At 63.3% G+C, this 16,666-nt stretch overlaps 6 protein-coding genes across 6 annotated transcripts; 4 read left to right on the top strand and 2 right to left on the bottom strand.

Annotated features, from left to right (window-relative positions):
• Positions 1–459: 459 nt before the first annotated feature.
• VTJ83DRAFT_5105 (uncharacterized protein) lies at positions 460–2,924 on the top strand (the record flags this gene model as incomplete). Its single annotated transcript, XM_071011669.1, has 5 exons — positions 460–623; positions 744–845; positions 948–1,015; positions 1,100–2,791; positions 2,866–2,924. 5 exons carry the CDS (start codon positions 460–462, stop codon positions 2,922–2,924), a joined length of 2,085 nt encoding a protein of 694 aa, XP_070866555.1.
• A 1,100-nt stretch (positions 2,925–4,024) lies between these two features.
• On the top strand, positions 4,025–5,715 carry VTJ83DRAFT_5104 (uncharacterized protein; the record flags this gene model as incomplete). Its single annotated transcript, XM_071011668.1, has 2 exons — positions 4,025–4,653; positions 4,731–5,715. The coding sequence occupies 2 exons, from the start codon at positions 4,025–4,027 to the stop codon at positions 5,713–5,715; spliced, it is 1,614 nt and encodes a 537-aa protein (XP_070866554.1).
• Positions 5,716–6,387: 672 nt separating this feature from the next.
• Positions 6,388–6,574, top strand: VTJ83DRAFT_5103 (uncharacterized protein; the record flags this gene model as incomplete). The annotated part of the gene is made up of 2 exons (XM_071011667.1): positions 6,388–6,462; positions 6,560–6,574. The coding sequence occupies 2 exons, from the start codon at positions 6,388–6,390 to the stop codon at positions 6,572–6,574; spliced, it is 90 nt and encodes a 29-aa protein (XP_070866553.1).
• Positions 6,575–7,723: 1,149 nt separating this feature from the next.
• VTJ83DRAFT_5102 (uncharacterized protein) lies at positions 7,724–9,438 on the bottom strand (the record flags this gene model as incomplete). Its single annotated transcript, XM_071011666.1, has 2 exons — positions 7,724–8,806; positions 8,872–9,438. 2 exons carry the CDS (start codon positions 9,436–9,438, stop codon positions 7,724–7,726), a joined length of 1,650 nt encoding a protein of 549 aa, XP_070866552.1.
• A 908-nt stretch (positions 9,439–10,346) lies between these two features.
• VTJ83DRAFT_5101 (uncharacterized protein) lies at positions 10,347–11,741 on the top strand (the record flags this gene model as incomplete). The annotated part of the gene is made up of 3 exons (XM_071011665.1): positions 10,347–10,349; positions 10,513–11,573; positions 11,696–11,741. 3 exons carry the CDS (start codon positions 10,347–10,349, stop codon positions 11,739–11,741), a joined length of 1,110 nt encoding a protein of 369 aa, XP_070866551.1.
• Positions 11,742–12,387: 646 nt separating this feature from the next.
• Positions 12,388–16,556, bottom strand: VTJ83DRAFT_5100 (uncharacterized protein; the record flags this gene model as incomplete). The annotated part of the gene is made up of 2 exons (XM_071011664.1): positions 12,388–14,732; positions 14,822–16,556. The coding sequence occupies 2 exons, from the start codon at positions 16,554–16,556 to the stop codon at positions 12,388–12,390; spliced, it is 4,080 nt and encodes a 1,359-aa protein (XP_070866550.1).
• Positions 16,557–16,666: the final 110 nt, after the last annotated feature.

Genomic DNA, 16,666 nt, shown 5'->3' with positions numbered 1-16,666 from the left:
TTGCCTCGGAACCGATGAAGCTGGGGGGGGAAATAAGGTGGAAAAGGCGTAACATGGTAGCCGGCTGTAGGCAGTGGATGGAGGATTGTGACCAACCAGACGCTGCGGCGTGCTTCCGACATCGCCACTGCGCGGGCGAAAGTGGCCTGTGCCACCCCTGCCAACGTGTTTTTACCCCACAATCCATGGCCAAAATTTTGAGATTCAGAGGCCGGAGTGGCTCAAGACCGGCCCCAAAAGTGGTCAGCCCATGGTCTGGCCCGGGCAGTCGATGTTCTTTCTTCCACAACTCCCAAAACGACTTGGAGAGCCCATTGACTCATCCCATCGCCTTCATATGAAGGATTCGAGTCCCGGCGTCGTCTTTTTCAGGTAGCAGCTTCGTCTGTTGCTTGTTCTTTTTGTTCTTGTTCCGACTCGACTGCCGTGCCCTTCTGGCCGATCTTCCTCCGGCCCACGATGCTCCGCCAGACCGCGCGCGCCCTCAAGGGCATCGCCAACGCCCGGCCCGTCCAGACACGCACCCTCACACACGGTCAAAGAGCCACCGCGCTGGCCTCGAGGCAAAATGGCCTGTCCAATCTGAGGAATCACTCAACTGCTGCCGCCAAACCCACGGCGACGTGAGCTTTCCCTCTTCCCCCCCCCCCCCTTCATCCCGGGTTTTATGTACCCTCCCCTTGGTGGGGTGACTCACTATCGACCTCGTCTTGACCGACCGGCTGACCCCTTGGGCCCGACAGCGCTACGCAGACCACCGCCAGCACCTCGGCCAGCTCCGGCAGCAAGGACAGGAGTCATGTTCAGCCCCTCGTCAACCCCAAGAAGAGCGACGTCGATGAGTCGTATGTTCCCGCCGCTCCCGCCGCTCCCGCCGTGCTGCCCCCGGCCCCCGGCCCCGCGGCCCTGCGCCAACCAGCGCGACTAACATCAGCCTTCTTATCTAGATTTATTGGCATGACCGGCGGCGAGATCTTCCACGAGATGATGCTGAGGCATGGAGTGAAGCATATCTGTGCGTCTTTCCCCCACCCTGATGGCTGAATGGCTCGGCCTCGGCCGGTCGCCGTTGGACGTCTTGCTGACGCTCTCCGCACAGTCGGCTACCCTGGCGGCGCCATCCTTCCCGTTTTCGATGCCATCTACAACTCGCCCCATTTCGACTTCATTCTGCCGAGGCACGAGCAGGGCGCCGGCCACATGGCCGAGGGCTACGCGCGGGCGTCGGGCAAGCCCGGCGTGGTGCTGGTGACGTCGGGCCCCGGCGCGACTAACGTTGTCACCCCCATGGCGGACGCCCTCGCCGATGGCACGCCCATGGTCGTCTTCACCGGCCAGGTCGTTACCTCGGCCATCGGAAGCGACGCTTTCCAGGAGGCCGACGTGGTGGGCATCTCGCGGTCCTGCACCAAGTGGAACGTCATGGTCAAGAGCGTCGCCGAGCTGCCGCGCCGCATCAACGAGGCCTTTGAGATCGCCACCAGCGGCAGGCCCGGCCCCGTCCTTGTGGACCTGCCCAAGGACATCACGGCCGGCGTGCTCCGGAAGGCCGTCCCGGCCGACTCCACCCTCCCGGCCCACCCGAGCGCCGCGTCGCGCGCCATCATGGAGCTCACCCAGAAGCAGCTGGACGCTTCGATCCGCCGCGTCGCCAACCTCATCAACATCGCCAAGAAGCCCGTCATCTACGCCGGCCAAGGCGTCATCTGCTCCGAGGGCGGCACCGAGCTGCTCCGGGAGCTGGCCGACAAGTCGTCCATTCCCGTCACCACCACCCTGCAGGGCCTGGGCGCCTTTGACGAGCTCGACCCCAAGTCCCTGCACATGCTGGGCATGCACGGCTCCGCCTACGCGAACATGGCCATGCAGGAGGCCGACCTCATCCTCGCCCTCGGCGGTCGCTTCGACGATCGCGTGACGGGCAGCCTGGCCAAGTTCGCGCCGGCCGCCAAGGCGGCCGCCAAGGAGGGCCGCGGCGGCATCATCCACTTTGAGATCCTGCCCAAGAACATCAACAAGGTGGTGCAGGCTACCGAGGCGATCGAGGGCGATCTCGGCGCGAACCTGAAGCTGCTCCTGCCCCACGTGGAGCCCAAGACGATGGAGGACCGGAAGGCCTGGTTCGACCGGATCAACGAGTGGAAGAAGAAGTGGCCTCTGGACGCCTACGAGAGGGCCGAGCGCTCGGGCCTCATCAAGCCCCAGACGCTGATCGAGGAGCTCAGCAAGCTGTGCGCCGACCGCAAGGAGAACACGTACATCGCCACGGGCGTCGGCCAGCATCAGATGTGGGTGGCCCAGCACTTCCGCTGGCGGCACCCCCGGACCATGATCACCTCGGGCGGCCTCGGCACGATGGGCTACGGGCTGCCGGCCGCCATCGGCGCCAAGGTGGCCAAGCCCGACGCCCTGGTCATCGACATCGACGGCGATGCCTCGTTCGCCATGACGCTGACCGAGCTGGCCACGGCTCGCCAGTTCAACATTGGCGTCAAGATCATCGTGCTCAACAACGAGGAGCAGGGCATGGTGACGCAATGGCAGAACCTCTTCTACGAGGACCGCTACTCGCACACCCACCAGCAGAACCCCGACTTTATGAAGCTGGCCGACTCGATGGGCATCCAGCACAGGCGCCTGGTCAAGCCGGATGACACGGTGGATGCCCTCACGTGGCTGATCAACACCGACGGCCCGGCCCTGCTCGAGGTGGTGACGGACAAGAAGGTTCCCGTGCTGCCCATGGTTCCGGGCGGCTCGGGCCTGCACGAGTTCATCACCTGGGATGGTGGTATGTGGCCCTGATGTTTCGTCCCTCTTGGCGGTGTTTGTTTTGTGCTTGATGGAGCTAACCGTTTGAAACAGAAAAGGATAAGCAGAGGAGAGAGCTGATGCGCCAGCGCACCGGTGGTCTCCACGGTTAAGCGACGCTCGTCAAGACGTTTTACTCCTTGCCTCTTTAATGGGCCCAGACGAATTCGCTGGGCTGTCGCCACCTATCTACCGTGCGGAACGGATCGAAAAAAGGGAAAGAACTAAAAAATTCTCTGGGTTAGGACTTGGCATGTATCTGCCATCATGGATCTGAGGGTCATCCTGGGGGTCATGTACAATGGTGGGTGGGGGGGGGGGGGGGGGTTAAGCCAAAAAAAAGTTGAGTTATACGGATCGTTTGTAGGATTTGGGAGTCTGGTTGCGAGACCGAGCACATCTTGTTGTTTGCATCATCTTTTCTGCCCCGACACATGGCAGATTGTACATACTGAATGGACGAAATGGAATGGATACCACACGGGTTTGAGCAGCCGTCTTGAGGGTTGAGCGGCGGAATGCTTTGCATCCGTTGTCATCTTGGATTGGATGTTGATACCTGGACCTGATGACTACCAAGGGTGGGGTACCTACCTAGTTACCTATCTGAAGTGTGTTAATTCTTGTCGGATCTTACTCGCGGTTTCACCATGTCATGGTATTCTGTCAGTTGAAGATCAAGGGACTCGAAGAAGATCCTAGGAGGATGGATGTGAGTCCTTGACGTCAACACATACCTCGGCACCGATCGGTTGGATACTAGCCCCAAACCTAGGTACGTACGTACCTAGGTATGTACCTAGGGATTGCAGACGACACTGCTCATGATTCCCAAGGTTGATTATCCGAGTACATCTGACCTGCATGACACAACGACGGGAGACAGCCCATTCCAAAAAAAGAAAGAAAAAAAAAAGGAAAAAAAAGAAAATAAAAAGGGCGACTGAATTCCTTCGAAAGTTTGCTACGCATCTTCGACTGGACGGGTGAAGTGTCTCATCCCTATTTCGGAGCCCGCTCTTCAGCACTTACTACTACTGCATCATCTGCGGGGAAACACACTTCGGTTGTCCCCATCACCACTCGGCCGCCGCAGGCGAATCGCATTCGCCAGCGCTTGCTACGAAGAATACCAAATCATTGCCAACCTACATTCTTTGGAATATTCCTTCAAGCTTTCCCTCGGCGGTTGTTTCATCAGCGTTCCCACCCCATGGCTGGCACGGTCCCCGTGGTGCGCTCTCTCGAGGCCATCTATGCCGCGGATGCGCTGGCGTCGCAGACGTCGAGATGGAACAAGCTGCTGGCCCAGTTTCAAGAGACCTACGGCCGCGCCGCCGAGTTTGTCTCTCGCTCCCCGGGCCGAGTCAACATCATCGGCGAGCACATTGACTACTCGCTCTACTCGGTGCTTCCCATGGCCGTTGAGGCCGACGCGCTGCTCGCCGTGTCGACCGACCTCGCCCCGGCCCGGGACGGCACCTTCAAGATCAAGATCGCCAACGTCCAGGCGTCCAGGTTCCCCTCCCGGGAGTTTGACGTGCCGTACGACACGGTCGACATCGACCCTGCCGTCCACGAGTGGACAAACTACTTCAAGGCGGGTCTGCGCGGCGCCCTGGAGCTGCTGCGCGAGAAGCACGGCGCCGGCTTCCGGCCCAAGAGCATGCAGATCCTGATGGACGGCACCGTCCCCGCCGGCGGCGGGCTCAGCTCGAGCGCCGCCTTTGTCAGCGCGAGCGCCCTGGCCGTCCTGGTCGCCAACGGCGAGGAGGTCGACAAGACGGCCTTGGCCAAGCTCGCCATCGTGAGCGAGCGGGCGGTGGGCGTCAACTCGGGCGGGTAAGGTCCCTTTTCCATGCCATCTAGATACCTCGGCGCCGAGCCAAGATCTGCCGCTGACCGTCGGCCCCCTCCAGGATGGATCAATCCGCCTCGGTCCTCTCCGAGCGCGGCTCCGCGCTCTTCGTCTCCTTCAGCCCGCGCCTCGCGGCCCGGCCGGTGCGGTTACCGCCCACCCGCCCGGAGCTGACCTTTCTCGTCGCGCAATCCTTCGTCGCCGCCGACAAGGTCGTCACGGCGCCCGTCCACTTCAACCTGCGCGTCGTCGAGTGCAGCCTGGCCGCCGCCTACCTCAACGCCGCGCTCAACCCTCCCGGCACCGAGCTCCCCGCCGACGCCTCGCCCCTGGGCGTCAGCCTGCGCGGGTTCCACGAGACGTACTTTGCCCTGCAGGAGCGCGGCGGCGCCGCCCGCAAGCCCGCGGCGGACCAGCTGGCCGAGCTGGCCGCGCTGGCGGCGGCGACGCTCGACCGGCCCGAGGGCTACACGCGCGAGGACGTCGCCCGCGCGCTCGGCGTCACCGCCGACGAGCTCCACGCCCGCTTCACGCAGCGCATCCCCGTGCGCGCGGAGCGGTTCAAGCTCCGCCAGCGCGCGCTGCACGTCTTCCTCGAGGCGGCCAGGGTGCTGCGGTTCATGGCGCTGCTCGAGGAAGGGCGGGCGCAGCAGCAGCAGCAGCAACAAGAACAACAGGGCAACGGCGAAACGACGGCCGATGCCTCGCCTCAGGACACGTCGGAGTACAACGCCCGCCTCGGCGCCCTCCTCAACGAGACGCAGGCCTCGTGCCGCGACGACTACGAGTGCAGCTGTCCCGAGATCGACGCGCTCTGCGATCTGGCCCGGGCCGCGGGCAGCTACGGCAGCCGCCTGACGGGGGCGGGCTGGGGCGGGTGCAGCGTGCACCTGGTGCCCGCGGACCGCGTGGAGGCGGTCAAGGCCGCGTGGGAAAAGGGGTACTATAGCAAGCTGGACCTGACGGAGGAGCAAAAGGCGGCCGCGGTGGTGGTGAGCAGGCCTGGCGGGGGGAGCGCCGTGTATCAAGTAGCAGAGCGGAGGTGATGCAACATCGCTTTCTTGGTATCGTTGGGGACAGCGGCGGCGGGTGATATTCGCATGGAGCCGTCGACGGGAGAACTTGCATCAGAGGCATTGAATATTGGCTGCACAGGGATGGGGAAGGGGGTGATGCGGCCGGGGATGAGAGCCCGGGCTCCTGTTCTGCACGGACCTCGGGGTGATTCATTGCACACCCCTTTAGAGTAGTCGACGTGATCAGCGAAAGCAGCACCTACGGCTCATCATCTGTTCATCGGCTCGGGGTTTTCTCCTCCCCGGCAAAAGAAAACGGGATGTGCAGCTTCCATCGGGCCTCGCGGATCTCGGGCTCATTCATATCAATGCTTCCGCGACCTAGGACGAACCTAGGACGAATGACATATCCAGACGGGACGGATGCGCACCCCAACGTCATCGTACCGCCACTCATGTCCGGTGATCAGCATCTCCTGCATTTCCTCTCTCAGCTGTCCACCCCCTCGGTATTTAGACGTCTTGTTCCCTCTGCCCTATTCTTTTCCCCGCTCGGCTCCGTCAACAACCATCAAACCAGGCTTTCCCATCTCTTTCCCATCTCTTCCAAGTTCGGCTCTGCTCTGCTCAGGACCCCAACCATACCACCCAACCAACTTCATCTCTCTTCAACAAACAACAAACAACCGCCGCGCCACCACCATGAGCGACTGCGGCTGCGGTTCCACGGGCACCTGCAACTGCCCCAAGGGCGCGTGCACCTGTCCCAACTGCCCGGTACGTTGCTTTGGAGACGCGCTCCCTACAAGACGCGATGTCGCAACTGGGGACCCGTCGCTAACGAAACACCGGCGCGGTTTGGTTTCTCAAACAGAGGCCAAGCAAGTAACAGGAACGCTTGGTATGGCATGAAGCCCGGGTGCGCTACGGAGGAGGGGGTGTGTAAGATGTAAAGAGGGTAGGGAAAAAAACAGGGTACCGCAAGGGTTGCGGGCTGTACATTACTTCTTCTGCTTTCCTCTACTTACTACTCTGCCGACTTTTCGGGTTACGGTGCGAGGGAAAATGCTACGTTTGTGTCTTGAGTAACCTAGGACGGACGGTGATGATTCTCTCTCTGCGTGGTGGTCGTCATGTTCTCGGCTCAAAAAGGGGCTTCCTCGACGCAAGGCCGAGGCGGGAGCTGCCGACAAGACAAGGCATCCCTCTTGTGCTTGAGACCAAGAGAAACAGAGAAAAAGGCGGCTAGATGAATACCAAGTAGAAAACCGAACAAGAAAACCACCAGCGGTGAAGAAAAAAGAAACGTGCAACAAAAGAAAACATACAGCACCCGGCATTCGCTGGTCGTCACCGACCCAACTACTACTCGAGCCCTCACAAGCTTAACTAGGGGAGAGCGGACGGGATCCCGTGCTTTCTTGTGGGTATGGCCGTATGTACCAGCAGCGTCGGGAAACGCAGCTGATGAAGGGCACAGGAGTTGCATGAAGCTGGAGGTTTGTCATGTGCTAACGTCGCCTCGCTTGCAACCACGGATCGGCTTGGTTGGGATAGTAGGGCCCAACCGGGCCCGCCCCAAGCTCAACGCAGGCGACTCTTGCGATGTAGGGGGCGGGACAAGAACGAAACTTCGTACAAGAAGTGCTTCCGGTCCAGGGCTTCATCAAGTCATTGACCGCTCCGGCATTGCTGTGCTGAGCTCGAGGGTGCTGTTGTTGATGCTGCTCCTACGGCTGCCATGTGTTTGTAACCCCGTTCTTGGCTTCCCATAAACCTCCCTCCTCTTCACGGAGGAAGCCCAATCTGTCTGTCGACTTACAAGTGCCCAGTAAAGCACATTTCTGCATAGGTGTAGAAAGGGGGGGAAAGGGGGATATCCTCGCTAAATAAGAAAGCCATGTTGTGTATACGCCGGTCCAATTCGCTGCTCATGCACAAAAAAAAAAAAAAGAAAAGAAATAGAAAATTAAAACAACCGACCCCATTCTGCCCGTATGGGCAAACGCACACGCGCACACACAATTCCTCTACTCTCTCAACCCGAACACGTACCCACCATCCCCGTCCCGTTCGACGATGCTCCTTTCCCCTGCTTCCTCGGCACGTTCTTCACCCTCCTCTTCCCTCGCATCTGCGCGCGCCTGTACTTGGCGTAGAGCGACAACAGATCCCTCAGCACCACCCACAGGCATCCGCCCGCGAAGCTCCGGCCCCAGCGCTGCTGGAGCAGGCCCGGCGGCCGGCCGACGCCCCAGGACAGCATCGAGGTGACGGGGGCGGTGGTCATGCGGCGCGGGAGGAGGGCGCGGAGCAGCTCGCCCATGCCGTAGCAGATGAAGGGGAAGAGGAGGGAGGTGATGATGCTGTTGCTGATGAGGGCTAGGGGGCCGGGGTTGGCGGGGGGCGCGGGGGTGTTGTTGTCGTTAGCTGGGTCGTCGTTGTTGTTGCTGTTGGGTCGGGTGTGGGCTTGGGGTTGTTGCGGTGGTGGTGGCGGTGGTGGTGATGGGGGTGGCGACGTGGGGTTCTGCAGGGCAGCGGGTTGTTGCGCTGCTTGCGCCAGCGCCGGGTTCGCGGCGGGCTGCCGTGGCGGCATTGCATAGCTAGCTTCGAAGATGATTTCTTCCCTGTACTCGCCGTCGGCATCCGGCTCGTCTCGGTCGGCGGCGTTGTTGGCATCCTGGTCGTCATTGTCCAGGTCCACCACGTCGGCGTTGGCGAGGATCCTAACGCCATACCGATCGTCCACCTCGACCTCGATTCCGATATCCATTTCCACCGTGTCCAGAAAGGTTTCGCTGAACCACTGGCTGATGTTTCCGAACAGGGCCGAAATCCTACCGGAAACCCCGCCGTCCTGGCGGTCGTTGGCCGCAGGCTCCTGCTGGGCCGCCTGCAACGCGGCGTCCTGCGGGGCCGCCTCCTGGGCTTCCGCACCGGCATTATTCTCATCCGGGGGCAGGCCGCGAAGGATACGGTTGAGCCGCCTGTCCAGGGACCCAAAGATGTCCCAAAAGACGTGGGAGTAGCAGAGGTGAAGGCATGGCAGCAGCGCCATGGCCCACTGGGGAGAGGGCGGCCATTCGAAGGGGTTGTCGGTGGCGACGAGATGCGCGGAGTACTGCAGAGGAGGGCGTCAATCACGATGCGCGCGACGGCACGACGGCCATGACGGGGGCGGCTCACCATGAAGGAGACGGGCAGGAGCAAAGGCATGCCCACGGAGGGGATCCAGCGCAGGAGGATGATGCCCGGGCCGATCGTCGACAGTGCCAAGGCCTTGGTGATCATGGCCACCAGCCGCGGCCGCCGAAAGAACCATATGTTGGCGACTTCCGGGCCGGCAAAGATCTTGAAGGCGGCCATGCCATAGCTCGCGGAAGCGGTGACGCAGCCGGTCGAGACGACCAAGGCCAGCAAGGCCGGCGACCAGCGACTGTAGCGGCGGACCCAGGCGTCCTGAAGGGCGACGACCGAGTCGAAGGGATCCTCGACGGTGATGAGCGCCTTGCATGCCTGGCATCGGAACCCGTCCTTGACGCGCTGAGGGGACGACTCCATCTCGGCGATCCATCGTAGCATGCAGTGGTTGTGAGCCTCGAGGCTGCAGGGGCACGGGTTGACCCATGTCGTGTTGGGCGTGTCGGTGTCGGTCTGGAGGCAAATGAAGCAGACGCGCTGGTCATTGGTGGCGATGGGCGCGTTGCCGATGGCGTACGCGCTGCTCTTGGGAGGAGGAGGAGGAGGAGGCATTGTGATCTAGATCGAGACCGCCAGCGTGCAGCCTGCAAGGGACAACGAGAAGACGAGACGAGACGCGAAGGCGCTGGGTGTTCCGGGGTGGAAGAAGGCGGTCGGGGGGGGGGGGGGGGGGGGGGGGTGGGCTCTAGGTGTCTTCCCTCAGTGCTCGATTCGGAGTCGCATGTCGAATGTCGGATGCCGGACCGTGGTGGCAAGCAGGCCCGTCGCCGGGCCTCGTGGTGATGGTGAGGCTCGATGGATGTTGCAAGGACCGAGGTAGCCTACAGAATTGGTAAGGGAGAAAAGAAAAGGAGAGGAAAAATCAGGTAGCTAGGTATGTAGACGGTAGGTAGGTAGGTAGGTAGGTAGGGGGATGGCAGCCAGGTTAGTTAGGTATCTTGGCTTACAGGTAAGTTAACTAGTGAGCTTAGCTTAAGGAGGAAGAGAGAAGAGGCTCAGCTGAAATCGGTAAGCAAGCAGCCTTGCCCAGGGTAGGTTCACCTACTGTTACTGACTGACATCAGCCGCCTTTCCCCCCCACCAACCACCACCACCACCAATCCGGAATGGAGGATTGGCCCCCCAGGGCACACCAGGGTACACAGTACACGAGACGCTCGTTACAGAATACATTGCAATACACGTACCTTACGTCACCGTGTAACAGCCTACCCCACGCTGCAGCCGGCTGCCCCACTTCTTTTTGTTGCAGCCCCTCCGTCGACGGGCATGGAATCCGCCCGACACACACACCTCTCTCTCTCCTTTAGGTTGGCTTGCTTCCGCTTCTTGGGTTGCAAACAAGAAATAACTGCAAGACCCAGACCCTTCGCCCGACCTTTTTCACCTTTCCCTACCACCGCTCAAGCAACGCCTCCTTTTTTTGTTTTTGCTGCGTCGCTTGAACCCGCCACTTGACCATGGTAAAGGCCCCATGCATCTGTTACCCCTCCCTCTGAGAGCCCTCTCTCTCCTTGCAGCGGATAGCGGACGACGACGACATCGCCATGCCCCCCCCTCTACCCATCTTACTCCTCATGCCCGTTGCTATTTCTTTTTGATCTATGCTAATGTTCGCCCTCCCAGGCTCAACAACAAACACCCAAGCAGCGCCTGGCGCTAGCCATCTGCGACTTCCTCTCCACCTCCCTCACCGACGGCACCCTCACCGCCGAGGAGAAGGACTCGATCGACATCGCCATCAACTGCATCAGCGAGTCCTTCAACGTCGACCCTTCCGACAAGGACGCCCTCTCCGCCGCCATCGGCACCCAGTCTCTCTTCCAGATCTACTCCGTCTACGAGAAGCTCAAGAACGCCGTCCCGCCCAAACCCGCCTCCTCCTCTGACGCCGCCTCTTCCTCATCGACCGCCGCCGCCGCCGCTTCCTCCTCCTCCTCCTCCTCCTCCTCCTCCGAACCCACCGAAGAACAAAAGAAGCAGGCCGAGGCCCTCAAATCCAAAGGCAACGCCGCCATGGCCGCCAAGGACTACCCCCTCGCCATCTCGCTCTACACCCAGGCCCTGGCCCTCCACCCCACCAACCCCATCTACCTCTCCAACCGTGCCGCCGCCCACTCGGCCGCGCGCGACCACGAGGCGGCCCGCGCCGACGCCGAGGCCGCCGTCGCCATCGACCCGCGCTACACCAAGGCCTGGTCCCGCCTCGGCCTCGCCCGCTTCGCCCTGGGAGACGCCAAGGGCGCCATGGAGGCCTACGCCAAGGGCATCGAGTACGAGGGCAACGGCGGCAGCGAGGCCATGAAGAAGGGCTACGAGACGGCCCGGAGGCGCGTCGAGGAGCTCGAGGCGGACGAGGCCGCCGCCGCCCAGTCGGTCCGCAGCGCGGGCGCCGGTGCGGGCGCGGGCGCAGGCGCCGGTGCCGGCGGCCTGGCGGACCTGGCGGGCATGTTTGGCGGCGGTGCCGGCGGCGGTGCCGGCGCCGGCGCCGGCGGCCTGCCGGATTTCGCCTCCATCATGAACAACCCCATGTTTGCGAGCATGGCGCAGAACCTGATGAGCAACCCGGAGATGATGGCCAACCTCATGAACAACCCGCGCCTGCGCCAGCTGGCGGATCAGTTTGGCCGCGGCGGGGGCATGCCGGACATCGGCTCGCTCATGTCGGACCCGAGCATTGCTGAGATGTACGTTCTTTTTCTCTCTTCTCCCCTCATCACCCCCTTTACCCTTACCAAGAGAGAGAGAAAGAGAGAGAGAGAGAGAAAGACCTGGTCCAAGGTAGATGCTGACGCGACACAATCAACAGGGCTAGGAACCTGATGGGCGGTGCTGGCCGGGGCGGTTCCAGGTAACTTAATGGGCACGATGAGCTTGGACGATGCACGATTCCCTACCTCGTTAGATTTCCTACCTCGCTACGACCTTTGCAAAAACGGCCCTGCCTCGTTTACCTCGCTGCCCAGGTAGCTTTATTATAGAGTCACGAGGCGTCGACTGTCTCTCTTGTTTGATGCGTCCCTTGATCCTTGTCTCGTTTGGCGTTCGGCGTGCTTCGTCGCCTCCCTCCCCGTATCATGACTACTTCTTCCGCAGGTCTGCTCGTGCGTAGGGTTGCATGCGCATGGGCACGTTTCGGCATTCAACCTCGCATGGAACGGAACGACATTGTCTTTTGAACGACGCCTGGACGCCACTTTGACTAGCTACGACGGATCTTCTAACAGAACGAAACAAGCAAAGACAAAAGACCAAAAAAAAAAAAAAAAGAAAAACCGCCGCCCATCTATCTAGGTGCTCAAGTCTTTGTGTACTGTTGTTTTCTCGCATATGCATGTATATAGAAATAGGTATCCCAACAACCCTGGTGCCGTACCCCCCCCCCCCCCCTGCCCAATCCGCATCCCATCCCACGCGCCCACGAGCCCACAAGCACAAACCATCCCTCCCATTCCCCTCCCCCATCCCAAGGCAAGAGTAGACATGGGGCAGGCGTCTCGCTTAGCCCACCCAGCGCCTCGTGCTCCTGAACATGCGCAGCCAGGGCCCAAACTCTCCCCACTGGCCCACCTCGTCGGGCGGCACGTAGCTGGCCACGTCGGCCAGGATGGTCCTCTCCGGGTGGGGCATCATGGCCAGGACGCGGCCGTCCTTGCTCGACACGCCGGCCACGCCGGCCGGGCTGCCGTTGGGGTTGTAGGGGTACCGCTCCGTCACCTGCAGGCGGTTGTCGACGTAGCGCAGGCGGATGCCGCCCTCCTCGGTGAGGGCGCGGAAGTCGGCCTCCGAGGCGAACTGGGCGCGGCCCTCGCCGTGCGACACGACGATGGGCAGGCTGGAGCCGTGCATGCCGTTGAAGAAGACGCTGGGCGCGGCCGGGTTGTCCTCGATCTTGACCATGGAGAAGCGGCCCTCGAACTGCGACGAGGCGTTGTCGACAAAGGTGGGGAAGTGCTCGGCCCCCGGGATGAGCTCCTTGAGGCGCGACAGCATCTGGCAGCCGTTGCAGACGCCCAGGGCGAACGTGTCGTTGCGCTCAAAGAAGGCGGCGAACTCGCGCCTCGCGCCCTCGTGGAGGAGGACCGACTTGGCCCAGCCCTGGCCCGCGCCGAGCACGTCGCCGTACGAGAAGCCGCCGCACGCGGCGAGGCCGACAAAGTCGGCGAGCGACAGCCGGCCCGAGAGTATATCCGTCATGTGCACGTCGACGGCGTCGAAGCCGGCGGCGCGGAAGGCAAACGCCATCTCGGCGTAGCCGTTGACGCCCTGCTCGCGGAGGATGGCCACGCGCGGCGTCTTGCCGAGGAAGCTCGAGATGGACGCCTTGAGCGGGGTGATGCTCTCGGAGGGGGAGAAGGTGAGGTTGTACGACAGGCCCGGGTCCTCGGCGTCGAGGATGGCGGCGTACTCGGACTCGGCGCAGGCGGGCGTGTCGCGGAGCTTCTGCATCTCGTACGACGTCTTGGACCACCACTGCTGCATCTCGGCGCGGTCGAGCGTGACGAAGGGGGCGCCTTCGCCGTGGCGGAGGGTGAGGGTCTGGTTGGCGGCGGGCTTGACGACGCCGAACTTGCGGATCAGGCCCGGCGGCGGGCCGCAGGTGGCGAAGCAGCGCTTGAAGTTGATCTCGTCGGCGGCGCGGACCTGGAAGACGGCGCCGAGCTCCTCGTGGAAGAGGGCGTCGAGCAGGTCGGACAGGCCGCCCGAGGCGGCGATGCCGTCCATCATGACGTCGACGCCGCACCGGCCGGCGAACATCATCTCGGCGATGGCGGTGATCAGGCCGCCGTCCGACACGTCGTGGTAGGCGAGCACGATGCCGCTCTCGTGCAGCTGGGCGAGGGCGTCGAAGTAGTCCTTGAGGAGGTCGACGTCGCGGACGTCCGGGCACTCGTGGCCGATGGCGCCCAGGGACTGCGCGAGGGCGGAGCCGCCCAGCGCCTTGCGGCCCGCTGCCAGGTCGACGTACAGCAGGACGGACTCGCCCACGTCCTCGACGCGGCGGAGCTGGGGCGTCCAGGTGCGCCGGACGTCCTCGACCAGGGTGAAGGCCGAGATGACCACCGACACGGGGGCGGTGACGCTCTTCTTGGTCTCTCCGTCCCTCCACGACGACTTCATGGACGTCGAGTCCTTGCCGACGGGGATGCTGACGTTGAGCTTGGGGCACAGGTCCATGCCGATGGCCTCGACGGCCTCGTAGAGCGCGGCGCCCTCGCCGGGGTGGTTCACCGCGGCCATCCAGTTGGCCGAGAGCTTGACGCGGCGCAGATCGCCGCGGTGGCTGCCGCCCTTGATGTCGGCGGCGCCGAGGTTGAGCAGCGCCTCGGCCACCGCCATCCTCGCCGACGCGGCGGGGGAGATGAGCGCCAGCGTGGGCTTCTCGCCCATGGCCATGGCCTCGCCGGTCCTGGCGCCGTCCAGGTTGAAGGACGTCACGGTCACGGCAACGTCCGCGACGGGCACCTGCCAGGGGCCAACCATCTGATCGCGGACCGACAGGCCGCCGACGGTCCGGTCGCCGATGGTGATGAGGAACGACTTGGAGCCAACGGACGGCATCCAAAAGACGCGCTGGACGGCGGCCTTGAAAAGCTCCGCGTCGCTCGCGGAATCGCCCACGGCAGCCCTGAGGGCCGCGGCGGGGTCGAACGCGGGCCAGGCGGGCTTCTTGGAGCTCACGATACGCTCCAGCCTCCGGCCCTTGGGGAAGAGAACGTCCATGGGCACGTTGATGGGGAGCGGGTACTCCTTGGATTCCCTGTCGCTGAGGATCAGGCGGGAGACGCCGTCCTGCTCGCGGGAGAGGACGGTGCCAACGTCGGAAAAGCCGCAGCGCTCGCGCTCTGGGAACAAAAGAAAAACCATGGGTTAGCTTTGCAAAACGTCACGTATCAACAGCTGCGATGCAGCACCAAAGGGCTCGTGTACGTACCGCAGATGCTGGCGAAGCGCTCCATGCCGTCGCTGTTGACCAGCAGGACGTAGCGTTCCTGGGCCTCGTTGCACCAGATCTGGAGCGGGCTCATGCTGCGATCCACGCTCTCGACCTGGCGAAGCTCGAAGCGACCGCCGAAGCCGGCATCCTTGACCAGCTCGGGGAGCGCGTTGGAGAGGCCGCCGGCGCCGACGTCGTGGATCATGGCGATGGGGTTCTGGTCGCCGAGGGCGACGCACGTGTTGATGACCATCTGGGCGCGGCGCTCCATCTCGGGGTTGCCGCGCTGGACGCTGTCAAAGTCCAGATCGGCATTGGCCTCGCCCGAGGCCTTGCTCGAGGCGGCGCCGCCTCCCAGGCCGATGAGCATGGCCGGGCCGCCGAGGACGATGACGTGGGCGCCCTCCTGGACGTGCTCGGGCTTCTTGAGGGCGTGCTTCTCCCGGACGGTGCCGACGCCGCCGGCGATCATGATGGGCTTGTGGTAGCCGCGGAACTCGCCCTCGGCCTTGGTGTCGTCCGGGGTCAGGAGGGTGCGGAACACGCCGGCCAGGCAGGGACGGCCGAACTCGTTGTTGAAGCGGGCGCTGCCGATCGGGGCCTCGAGCATGATGTCGAGGCTGCTGGCGAAGTGGGCGGGGCGGCCGACGTCCAGCTCCCAGGGGGCGCGGTGGTCGGGGATCAGCAGGTCCGAGACCCAGAAGCCGCAGAGGCCGGCCTTGGGCATGGAGCCGCGGCCGACGGCGCCCTCGTCGCGGATCTCGCCGCCGGAGCCGGTGGCGGCGCCGGGGAACGGGGCGATGGCGGTCGGGTGGTTGTGCGTCTCGACCTTGGCCAGGACGTGCAGGCGCTCCTTGTGCAGCTTCCAGGAGCCGGTCGCGTAGTCGGGGGCCCAGAAGCCGGCGTTGGCCTCGCCCTCCATGACGGCGGCGTTGTCGCTGTAGGCGGACACGGTGAAGTCGGGGGTGGCCTTGTGGGTGTTGCGGATCATCTCGAACAGGGACTTGTCCCTGGCCAGGCCGTCGATGGTCCAGCTGGCGTTGAACTGCTTGTGGCGGCAGTGCTCCGAGTTGACCTGGGCGAACATGAACAGCTCGATGTCGTGGGGCGGGCGGCCCAGCTTGGTGAACTGGTCGACCAGGTATTCGACCTCGGAGGGGTCGAGGGCCAGGCCTTTGGCCCTGTTGTACTCGTCGAGGACCTGGACGGGGTCGCGGCCGCCGGCGAAGATGTCGACGACCTCGAGGGGCGCCGGCCGGCCCTCGGCGAACATGGCGGCGAGCTCGGGGGGCTCGAGGGCAAAGGTCTCGGTCATGCGGTCGTGCAGAACGTCGCGGAAGGGGACGGTCTGGTCGTTGTAGGGCTGCTCAAAGTCGATGGTGATGACGCGGCCGCGCTCGATCTGGCGGATCTGGCTGCCGAAGCCGCAGACCTCGGCGATGCTGGTGGCCTTGGTGCTCCATGGCGAGTTGTAGCGCGGCGTCACGTACCACTTGCGGGTGAAGCCGATATGGGAAAGGGGTTCGGCGCTGGCGGCGTCGGCGGGCAGCGGAAGCAGCTGGGCCAGCTTGGCCTTGGCCGCCTCGGCGTCGCCTTGGATGTGGGCGTAGTAGACCCAGGCGCCATGGAGGACCGAGACCTTGATGGGAGCGACCTTGTTGATCTGGTCCTTGAGCTTCTGGGCCTCGGCGGCCGTGAAGCACGAGTCACCGCGGAGAGCGAGGTACGCCATGGTTTGGACGGACGCGGGGAGGGAGGGGAGCGCGATGACGCCGAACCAGGGCAACGGAAGGGGTTGGCTTTGCTGGCTGGATGGACTGGCAGAGCCGAGCTCACTGGCCT

The sequence above is a fragment of the Remersonia thermophila genome, chromosome 4 (assembly GCF_042764415.1).
Source record: "Remersonia thermophila strain ATCC 22073 chromosome 4, whole genome shotgun sequence".
In the NCBI taxonomy this organism is placed as follows: domain Eukaryota; kingdom Fungi; phylum Ascomycota; class Sordariomycetes; order Sordariales; family Chaetomiaceae; genus Remersonia; species Remersonia thermophila.
Note: the sequence above shows the minus strand (reverse complement) of the source record. Positions and strands in the feature narration are given on the sequence as shown.